The sequence below is a fragment of the Stylophora pistillata genome, chromosome 5 (assembly GCF_964205215.1).
Source record: "Stylophora pistillata chromosome 5, jaStyPist1.2, whole genome shotgun sequence".
NCBI lineage: Eukaryota > Metazoa > Cnidaria > Anthozoa > Scleractinia > Pocilloporidae > Stylophora > Stylophora pistillata.
The window spans coordinates 23,346,620-23,358,326 of record NC_142523.1 but is presented as its reverse complement, the minus strand read 5'-3'; the positions used below and the strand labels follow the sequence as shown (position 1 = coordinate 23,358,326).

Genomic DNA, 11,707 nt, shown 5'->3' with positions numbered 1-11,707 from the left:
GTTTATTTTGATTTAAAAAACAACTTGGAATGTGATTGGTTGATTTGAACTACAACTTTGAATGTGATTGGCTCATTGAACTGTCCGATAACAAAATGCCCAATAACAAAATGTGCGATAACAATGTGTCTAATAACAACTCGGCAAGCGAATAAGTGGAAAATAGGAGTTTTTTTTAAACCATCACAATCAAGAAAATTGTAATTTTACTAACTACTTTGAATTAAAGGGGACAATTCATACACCAAAGTCATGATAAAAACTATAGCTCACTAGCCTGTTCAAGAGCAGAAGACCATCGTACCTGTTTACCCCGTTCATTGCTTGAAGTAAAATAACATGTTCTCGGGATGCGCGCGCACTTATTCGCCTGATTAAGTTATTTTTATCATGTAGTACATGATGCGCAGTGTACTTCTAAGAAACTACCATGCAAACATACCATGACGTGTGCAGTTTCATTTCAGCTGCAAAGTTTCTGTCGAGTTCAGTCACGAGATTTTATAACTTTGCCATTGTTCGTTCATTCCATCTCGATTGAGATAGACCTTTTGGAGCTCGAAATGAAAAGGAAATATTTTAGACAATACTCGATTTGAAAAACAGTGAACTTGTAGCTCCTTCAATCGACGAAATTAGCTTTGGAGTTCCCATACTTTATTTCCGAACGTGGAGCGCATTATGGCTGGAAAAAGAAAGCTGAACTTGCTGAATTCAAGCGAGGCCTCGCGACGTTGGCACTCTTCTTTGGAATGGTAAATAATTCCTTTAAGTATTGATAAAACTTATAAGAATTACTCAAGAGAAGATTTTGTTCTAAAATCGTGCAATTTCAGAATTCTCAGCTGAAAGCTACGAAATTTCCTAGCCTTGGATTCTAGTAAACAACGATTCAAGCATGCTGAATTGATTATGCGATTGTCATAACTAAAAAAAAATTTGTACGTTCTTCGGTTCTAACCAACAAATTTATCATTTCTTGAAATAAAGCTTTAGTCTTGGTAAGGGCCGGAATTGCTCTCGGCGTCGCCTCGGGCAACTCTCCGCGTGCATCCATATCTCGATAAACGCACGCTGAGCAACTAAGTAATAGAGAACTTTCTTTTTCTTTCCGTGTTTACATAGTCGCATCTGAAAACGAAAGAACGGGGAGGGGTGGGTTGGATGAAGTCTCGAAAGTCAAACAAAGCCAAATCACAGTCGAAAAAGGAGTGTATGTGGAAACACGAGACGTAGTCGCGTGTTTCTCCCTACTTCTTGAACAAAGCGCATAGTATTAGTATGGAGTATGGAAATTTAACAAATAAAGAAGCCCAGACTGTGTTCTGTTATAAAGCAGTTAGGAGGCGGCTACAGCACGAAAGAAGTGAAGGGGGAAACAAGAGACGCACAAAACACAAACACAGACAAAAGCGTCGTCAGCATGCTTTATTCTCTCACAAACACTCTGAAATAAGCCAATCAGGATCATTGTTAGAATGATTGAGATAATCTGATTGGTTGCATAAGATTACAGCTGTCATAAATGTCAAACCATCAAAGTTCACACACTGTAATAGTTCACCAATTGAAATAGTTTTGCAGGTCGAATTTAACGCTTTTTACAGTACTTTTTTAGTCTAAATTCAGTCGCTGAAACTGAAACTTTTAACGAAATCCAACCGATTTGTAGTTCATGAAAATACGCAAATTTTTAACGTGACAATTAGAAAACAAATTGCTCAAGGCATTTGTTTTATGAATGAACGACAGCCGAAATCACAGAGACATGATGGTTAATTGCTCGGGGTGAAAGTGTCCGTAAAACTCGGACTGATGTGACTCACGTGGCCTTTCACTCAGTGCATCTGAAAGAATATCAGAGACAGATCAAGTTCGTATTCAGCTTTACTGAACAGGCTTGATATGGTATCACTAAAAGATAAAAAGAGTCCAGGACATATTAACTATGGTTTGCAAAGGCTTTTACAACATGGCTCCTGGGTATATCACATCACTTCTCAAAGAGCGCAGTCAAAGTGCATATGATTGAAGGGGTAAAAGGAAATTACAGATACCAGCGGTGAAGACCACAACCTTTGGACTTCACTCTTTCAGGTATCTTGCTGCCTCTGCATGGAATAGCTTATCAGATGAATTAAGAAGGTCGGACACTCTAGCCGCTTTTAAACGTGCCATTAGGAGTTATATATCTAGTGGGGATTAATAAATAATTATTAGCATTTTTATATGAGGCTTTATATGAGTCTTTCGATTTTAAACTTATTATAATTTGTTTTGTAGTTATATGTTCGGAGATACTAGCACATCTAAAGCTATTCATAAATCTGAATGGAAATAAAGTTTATTTATTTATGTAAGCTCTTAGTGGTTCACTCGAAGGGCAGACGATGTCATTTCTGAGGCTCGCTTCACCGCAATGATCATAAGATCGCCAGAATGAGCTAGTCGTGATGGACCACCGTATGATCGCAGTCGCTCTGACACCACGATTTGTATAAATTATTAACAGTTATACCAGATTGGTTATATTTTTCATCATTCCTAATTATTCTGTTTTTTTGTTTTGTTTTTGAACACAAATATATACTATACGATTGTTACCTATGTTCGAATTTTACAAGTACATACTTAGTGACAATCTAACCTACCATAAAAACCTTCAAAGCCTGCACAACCCATTTCGTTTTCGCTTTGGCGATTTTCGTCTCTGCTTACGTTATAATTTCGTCAATTACAGTGCTTGGCATATTTACAAACCTTTATTTGATTCTTTGTTACTACTTGCTTGTTCCAAATTCTACTTTCCACCTGAGTGTAATTTGTTCTGTCACCTACAGGTGGTTCTTTATTCATTAACGCCAAGAGCTTGATCGTTTTCACATTCGTTTTACAGGTCATGGAAGATTTGTGAGTCAACTAACTCAAAAAAAGCTAAAGAGAATTTCGGGAAATGGTGGAACATACTAGAACAAATTGGCAGATGGCGTGAAAACTTTAGCTCTGTGTTCTGTACTCTGACAAAAGACGCTCTTTCAAACAATGACAGTACGCGTTATATTATTATAAATAAAATATGTTGAGGTTTCTAGCAAAGCCTGTCAACATATCATGCACATTTTCGAAAATTGCACCAAACAATGCACAAAAAGCGTACTACATTAGAGACGAAATTTCTATCGCCAAAGTCTAGTTGACGCCGGAATTGAGCGCTGTGAAGCTTTTGTTATGATTGATGCGACTATCAAACATTCAGAGGAGAAAAATCTTCATTCCGCCGCCGTCAAACAGCCGCCGAAATTCTAAGCGACCCATTGATCTTGTTTATCACGCAGCTGACGAGAAAGAAAAACAAAACGTTTAAAGACAGGAGAGATCTAAAAATAGTCATGTTAATACAAAATATTTTTTATTCGTCGCCTAGAAACTGTTCTTAATCACATCCATAGGTCAACCTTTAAATTGGAAAATGTAATCTGTAATTTTTTTTATGGTGTAGGACGTGACTTCGTTTATTCAAAGTTCCCTTTTCCTGTGTTCGTTATCCAGAAGTTCTTATGAACACGTTAGAATGTGAAATATAAAATAAGTACGAAAACACGCTAAATAAACTCGGTGGATTGTTATTTGTATCATTTTTCAAGGCCTGAGGAACTATGCCGCACCGCTGATAACCTTCATGGTAATAAATTCGTTTATTCTGACAAAATCAAATGTAGACATTAGGTTGAAATTTATGTTAATTGATAATTTAGGATGGAATGAAAATATAAATGTTTCTGGCAGAAATATTCTTCGCGTCTTACTTACGACTCCCAGCCCCCCTCCCCCCCCCCCCCCCACCCCCATTTTCGGTTCCAGGCCTTACACTCGATGATTTGGTTTAATTTACTGAGTGGCAATGTAAATGGAACACCGTAAAGAGTTTAATAGTAGACGTTTCGAGCGTTCAAAGGCATCAACGAACACTTTTCATTCTACCAATTTATTCTTGTTTTTCTCGTTACTATGTTCCACCAACATCGTAGTTCCATTTCCTGCATATAAACTCACACATAACCCACAATCCCTACATTCACTCTAACAAAGGGCTGACTTTCTACCTAGAATTTCGTACTTTAGCGTTCAAGATCGGCCAAAACAGAAACAAGATTGACAACGTCAAAATTATTATCATATCCCAGCCGGGCCAACACTCAAGGTCTTAAAATAATGGAGAAGAATATGCTGCCTTTCTATAACATCAAGAAATGGTTATATATTCTAGTCTTCTCGGATAGGGACGAATAAATGGAGGTCCCGTCTCCTGCAGGGTTAGGGGTAGGAGACGTTAATTTCCCACGCACGCGAGGACTGTGATATGGATGTCCTCCCCTGGGGGCGGGGGTTGGGTGGGTTGCAGTCTTGCGTTTCATACACGAGCCTCTGGCTCGGGCAATCTGGGTAACCCCGCCTCACGTGAAGACAATAAACTTGATTGATTGATTAAGAAATTGTTGCTTAGCTTAGAATTACCCTTAAAACGATAATTAAAGCGAAAACAGCCCTTGAAGTTTGTCGCAAAGCAACAGAATAAACGGAGAATTCGAGGAAGAAAGGGCGTATTCAAAGTACCAATGCTCGGAAGATCAGCTACAAAACTCTTTACGGTGGCCAATTTACAATATCAACTCAGTTAATAAGACCAAAATTACCTTGCAACGATAGCAACCGTGTTATTTCCTTCGTTTCGATGCGTTTATCATTCTGATTAATTTTCTCTCAGCACTCAGATGTACTTATACTAACGATTTCAAACTGAAGGAGTGTCACTGAGCGCCCTCCAAGGCCTGGATCATGTTCAAATATTTATGATAACCATTACCGCTGAGATTCACCGATGCCGAAAATGTAACCAAATATGTTTGTAGATCCTATTCTGAAGTTGTTTCCCGTCCATTTGAAATAAATGCAATGCATCAGACTTGGAAAGGATAATCTGAACCAAGGAATTTTTAATAGAATCTAATAGTTGGATAAAATCTTGCATTCTGATTGGTCAACGAAGCGAGGTATTCAGCGTGAAGTTGTCAGTTGAAAGCGAGGCTAAGTGTTTTTGTTTCGCATCTCTTGTTTCGCGCTCAGAATAAAAACAAACATTATATTACTGTTTTCTTTTTTCCTTATTTTTATTCAATTACGCGATTCAATGAAAATCCATTACCTGACTCGGGAATTCCGCGTTAAATTGCACTTAAAAACTGATATCGTACTCATCTCTTCGCGATCGACTTCTCTCTGTAATCCAAAGATTTGTTCTATCAAACGCATCGTTTGCATTACTTTTGAACAATACTGTAAAAGGCATGTCTGAGAACATCTCGCGCATCCCACGACCCTTCGACATCCGCGTCGCCCACAAACCCATCACTACACCACGTCAGTTAATAACAAACGTTAAAAACAAGGACGACCTAAAGAACAAACAGGGAGCGGTTTTTAAGATCAATTGCTCCGACTGCTAAATCTCCTACATCAGAGAGAGTGGCAGAAACCTCACAACAAGACTGACTGAGCACAGGCGGGTGACCAGGAAAGGAGATACCAACAATCACATTGCTGAACAACATCGACTAACGAACCACACTATTGACTGGGACTCTGTGCAATACCTAACCTACAGCACTAACTAGTTTCAACGACTGACTAACTTACAACAGACTCTCCTCAACGGGTGTCAACTACTATCAACAACCATACAAAACTTATTCACGACATCAACATTACAAACGCACTGAAAAGAACGACATAACTTAAACGACGGATCGAAACTGACCCACACACACCCGACTTATGCCACTTGAGTCTTACAGCCAATAACATCAAGACAAAACTGATCAATCAGTTAATAAGAATGCGACTGAGAACGTTCGACTGTCAACAGCTACCTCTTGACTCCGATGTTGACTTCTACTCAATATGTCAAAACGTCAGTCATCAGTACTGACAAAAGTCATCAGTCATCACTACCAAAAAAACTACACACACCTGGACAAGCAGACTGCATTATATCACAGTTCTTCGGTTGTAGGAAGGAGAATTTTTTCCGCCTGTTCATGAATCATTGGGCGGCCGCTGCGAGCGGTGTAATAAGCTACATTATCCTATGACCCTTACGGCTCCGCTCTCAAAATCCCATAGAAAACCATGATGAAAGCTGACGTGTGTAGGGCTGGACGGGTTGACGTGAGCCGGTCCGGAAAAAGCCGTCCGGCCCTGGTGTATTTTTTTGTGCGGTGACATCGTTCGCTGTTGTTGCAAAAAAACCAATGAAAGTAAAGAACAAAAAAAGATAAAATACGTCACGTTTTTAGGTAAATTGCGAGTTTCCTGTTCTGAGCCGTAAAAATTAAGGAAAAGCTGTCATTGTAGAACCTTTTTTTGTGGTTTTCCCGCGCGCGCCAGTCTATCGCGTCCTATCTAAGTTGAACTAAAGTTTGGGGAATTATCCAAAACCTAGTCAGAGGCCATATGTTAAAATTCTCATTGACTGAGTTTGGTCGGGCAGGACGGGAAAATATTTAGTTTTCTTTCCTGACGCACGGACCTCGCTGGGCAAGGTCCGTAGGTCATGAACTCGAGCCAAATATTTTCCCGTCTGGCCCTCCCACTCGGTCAAACAGTACATAATATATACATTTAGCCAAGCCTAAAAGCGGAGCTCGCAATTTTTTTCCCCGCACCTTCCAAGGGCACAACGCCTTGCCTTATATACTGGGTAGCTATATTGCTGTGTGCTTTAGCTTAGTATTCTTCTATTTGTACTATATAAGGGTGTGTGTGTGTGTGTCTTTTTCGTGCCTCGGCCAGGACTCGAACCCGGGTCGTCCCGACTCTGAGCCCAGTGCACTGACCACTGGACTACTGTAAAAAGCCGTGGCGTTGGCGTACCCACGGCACAGTTCACCGCGTATGCTAAAAGTAGCACCTTGTACGGACGCCCGTACGGTCGAATGTCCAAGTTTTTTCGGTCTGATGAGTCACATCTACCATTTTGTATAATTATGGGGCTTTGCAGCGCGTGCTGCGCGCGCTGCGAGCTCCGTTATTATTCAGAATTTAAAACGGGCGTAAACTTTAATCCATAGGCTTTTGAAGGGAACATATTTTTCGCCGGGGAAGGGATTCATCTTTCCAAAAGTGTAGTTAAACGTCGCGGGTTTGCATTTATTTCCGATTACACGTCTCAACTTGTGACTCAAAGAGAACGGCGTTTGGGAAAAGCCTACCTTATTTGGTAATAAAAAATCTGCCGTATTACACTCATATCTCACCCTCTTCTGGGTCTATGGGTTTTATATATTAGTCATGACACGAAATTTTGATATACACAGCAGGCACTTGAGGATCCCAGTTGGTGCTATTCTGGTTTAGTCAAGCAGCGATGTCGTTTATCTTTTCTGTGTCAAGAGCGTCGCCTCGAATGCAAATGCATTTGCCTCCAATACTAGTTTGGCTGCCTGCATCAATGAGGTCTTTTCTCTCAAGAGGCATTGCAGCAACTAACTCTTGGGCCATGCCTTTTCATCGCAGTGGCATCAACAACCAGGTTCTTCCCTGGTCCAGGCATGGAGGCTTCTTTGTAAACGGTACAGTTTAACAGTATTTCCAAATCATCTTTAGTTACTATTGCTGTTGTCTAGCCTTATCGTTCTTGTAATACTTGAGAGGGAACTTAACCTTACAAGCTTTAATGTTTTTTTCTTTTTTTCAATGTTTCTTTTTTTCTCTACCATTTTTAATAAACTGCTGTAGTTTCAAATGTAATAGCAAATATAAATATGATGATAATAATAAAAATAATAATAACAATAATAAAAGGAGTTGAAAATTAACCTTTTTTAATAAATTGCTGTAGTTTCAAATGTAATGGCAAATATAATTATGATGATAATAATAAAAATAATAATAACAATAATAAAATGAGTTGAAAATTAAACTCTTTTCTGTGCCAATAGGGCGGCTTCCAATACCAATATGGTTGCCTTCACAACCAAGGCGTTTTATTCTAGTGACAGTGGAGCCTTCTCTCTCACGGAAAACATTGCCAACTTACTCATATACGCCTCCTGTTCATCAGAGTGGTATTCGTTTCAAGTCCGGTCAGAGAAACATTCCAGAGGCCGGTAAGGTGTTACGAATATAATTTTGCATTTTCCATTGGAAAACTGCGGTTCTCCAACGGAATCTATTTTTGTGTATTGAAAATGTATGGCAGAAATCTTGAATGTTTCTGGGGAAATAAAGTAGAAATAGGGAGCAGTTGCTAAGTGACTTAAACACTACTGGTTATAATTTGAATGATTTTCAGTGATAAAAAGGGAACAACCAAACAATAGTGAAGCTATACAATCATTCGGTTTCGCATTGCTCAACTAAAAGCCTATCGATCACTTAGCAAGGCCTATACTGTTACAGCTTCAAGTGTGTTGGAAAAATAAGGAAACGGGCATGGCAGGACGGAAAACGCGTGCACTGTAAGTACCTCTCGTTGTCCCATACAAAGCCTTAGAAAACTTTTCTAAGGCTTAGTGTGGGACAACAAGAGGTACTTACAGTGCACGCGTTTTCCGTCCTGTCATGAGGAAATTAATGGCAGTACGCCACTAAATTAATTTTACCAAAGCGTTAGAAAAACGGCAATTACGTAACTTTATGACTTTAAAGAGAGCTCAAGAAGTGATAGGTTCGGCCAAAATGAACTCGGTTATGTGAAATACTTTACAAATTCACTTGATATCAATCGTGTAAGTGTAGCTTTCCCAGGTTTTTTGTATACTCGTTTATTTTAAAAAATACTGCAAACATGAAAACGAGGCTGACAATAAAATGATTATTGCGAATGCCTTCTTTGTTTATGATAGCAAATATATTAGCGCAAGGGACATTAAACAGCATTTCAAGACAATGTCTTACCTAAAGGCCAAAATTTATTGATTTGACTTGAAAGAAAACTTAAATGAAACCATTAAGTCGAGTTTGCAGTGTAACTTCCAAGGTAGCGAAGTGCTCAAAGTTCTCGTCGATTCCTAACCTCGTCATTTTATTGACGCTTCAAAAAGACTCAGTTAAAAAACAAGCAACACAAAAATAAGGAGTTAAAGCCGGAATTTGTGATGCTCATCAGCAAAAACACTCGAAAATAAACAGTTAACGATCGAACATTATCAAGATCACAACGAAACTTGACTGCTATAAACAGACCAAACTAAACGGCTTCGTTGTGAAATTTGTATATTTCACTGCTCAGATCATGGAAATTATTATTACTTTTATTATTATTATTATTATTATTATTATTATTATGGCAGCTCTACACATCTGGATGCCAGATTTAAAAAAAAAAAAACCACTAAAGCCATGCAGCGAACCCTTGCTAGTTCTGTGTATGATATACTATTTAAAATGTCATACATAAATCAACTTCAAATTCTAGTTAAAAGAAAGCCGTTAAATAAATAAATGAACAAAACCCTAAAAGTTCCTAATGTTGCGAGTATACTGTTCAGCTCAAGACCTTGAAATATCTCGCAATGTTTAAGCTTCTACTCAGCACGGACTTCTGCATCCTTCTCAGGCATTCTCTACTTCGTTCTGCTCCTAGCAAAACCCTAACACGACTGTACAGCTCATTGTAATAGCCCCCCAAAACATCAATTATAACGTTCACTTGGTTGATCTTGTACCCCGGGTATTCCTGCCTCAACTTCCAACGTAATGGGGCGTACTTGAGAGATTTATACTTCTCTTTCTGTTCTCTATTCTCAACCCAGGGGGAACTCATTTCTAAGAGGGTGACGATCTGATTTTCCTTGTCCACAATCCTCGCGTATACTCGGTTCGCGTGCACATCTGTGTGATCCGCATAAACTGGGACATCCCAGTACAATGTCGCTTGTTTGTTCTCATAAAAGGGCTTTGGCTGTGTTGGGGAGTACCAAGGGGGTATCACCTCGATTATTTTGTAGTTTAAATTATTACTGTAACTCTATCGCCAAAGGTAATAAATAGTAATCATCATCATTAATAACTATATTTTAGCTTTCCTTGGGAAAAAATCGTGAAACTCAAGGAATCATGAATTGAGAAGTTTTAAAACTCTCCTTGAAGAAACCTCCGTCATTTTTAAACATAAATTAGCCTTAAAGAACGATTGACGCGCTTGCAAATAATAGTGTTAGGCAGTTATTGTTCGTTTCCCGTCAATTCTGTAGAAAGGAGTGACATAACTTGATCACGTGATAATACCTGTTCAGCTACTGATTAGGTACTATTATCACACATTATATTAGACTAGAGCAATAGTAGTTTTCAAAAATACATGATACCATAACTTCCCTCCGAGTGGTTCGACAGCTGTAATTGTTCGACGTTTACTGAATTTTTTCCAGATCAGCTAGTTTCTCAGTTGCTAAGTTTATTTTGTAGCAACAAAAAAGTACATTTTACCAAGACATGATTAGTTAATTCAACATGGCCAGATCTGCAATGAGCTTCATACATGTCCTTTTAAACCAGAACTGCCGAATGATTTGCATTCAGTGTTCTGTAGAATGATTTATTTTTAATTCTTTTCCTTCGTAGTAGGAGAAGCAGAGGAGTTTGAAAGAGAAGGTGATGTCAAGTTTAAGCAGAAAGACTTCGAAGGAGCTAAATATTGTTACAAAGACGCACTTACGAGCCTCGCGGGTGCAGACAAACTTGAACTGAAAGGAAAGATTGAAAATGCTCAGTTCGGTTTGTGTCTTTTTTTTTAACTTTTTCTTTAAAGCTAGATAAGACAATATTTTTATTTAAGCTACAATGTAAATCTTGTTTGTGATTCAGTATCAAAACCATTCTGCCGATGACTGTGAAAATCATAGAAGTGAACTGCGGATTGAGAAAAGAATTCGAAAGCGATTTCGCAGTAATGAACAATACTTAAGCAGGCCTGTTCCAAATTTGAACTCATGAACTCTGCGATACTGGTACAGTGCTCTACCAACTAAGCGAAAAGCTGAGTGGGAGCTGATCCTAATGTTGGTTCGTAAAATGACGTCATGACCTCACGTTTGATATGCAGTGCAAATCATCCTTGGTTCCAAGTTCATTTCCATTTTCCCTTGCGTAAAAGAGAAATTTTTAACTGCATGAAAAAAGAAGGATATATTATATAGTCATATAAATTCTGTATACGAGGGAAACCCTGACCCTGTACACCCCAAATAATCATACTTAAATAGAATAAATGTTTGAAAAGAAAATTTACCCTGAGCGGGATTTTAACCCACGTCCCCCTGTTTACTGGTCAGGTGTGATGACCACTACACTATCAGGACAACCGTGCTGGCAACACGGCAATCGAAGATGTGATTTACGTGATCGGAGACGTGGTCTCCCGGGAAACTTAATTTTTAAGGTGACAGGGTAGGGGAAGCCGGTCGTGTATCTTTAATAGATCCCTCGTTGGGTTTCATATGGGGTTATAGGCTTCCCCTATAACCTAAATAAATTACCCTTCGTGACGAACAAGACAGCTTTTGCTGAAATGGATATCGGCGGCCGGTTGCCGAACTCTGAAACACCGAAACTTGAATGAAATAATTTTTACATAGATCGCATCTCCCGCCGCATTTTGAGCAGCCCCCGTCTTCTTCTTTCTGCCTTCCACTGGAGGCTACCTGAA

At 39.0% G+C, this 11,707-nt stretch overlaps 1 protein-coding gene across 6 annotated transcripts in view; it reads left to right on the top strand.

Annotated features, from left to right (window-relative positions):
• Nucleotides 1–427: 427 nt before the first annotated feature.
• LOC148730900 (uncharacterized) overlaps nt 428–11,707 on the top strand; it is a 26,624-nt gene continuing 15,344 nt past the window's right edge. For 3 of the 6 annotated variants that reach the window (XM_088760585.1, XM_088760582.1, XM_088760580.1), the window contains exons 1-4: nt 428–755; nt 7,374–7,628; nt 7,998–8,165; nt 10,624–10,776. In XM_088760585.1, the coding sequence (XP_088616711.1) occupies nt 7,424–7,628; nt 7,998–8,165; nt 10,624–10,776 (526 nt within the window). In that variant the 5' untranslated portion in view covers nt 428–755; nt 7,374–7,423. The remainder of the gene's footprint in view (nt 756–7,373; nt 7,629–7,997; nt 8,166–10,623; nt 10,777–11,707) is intronic. The other 3 variants (XM_088760581.1, XM_088760584.1, XM_088760583.1) reach the window with 3 other exon arrangements.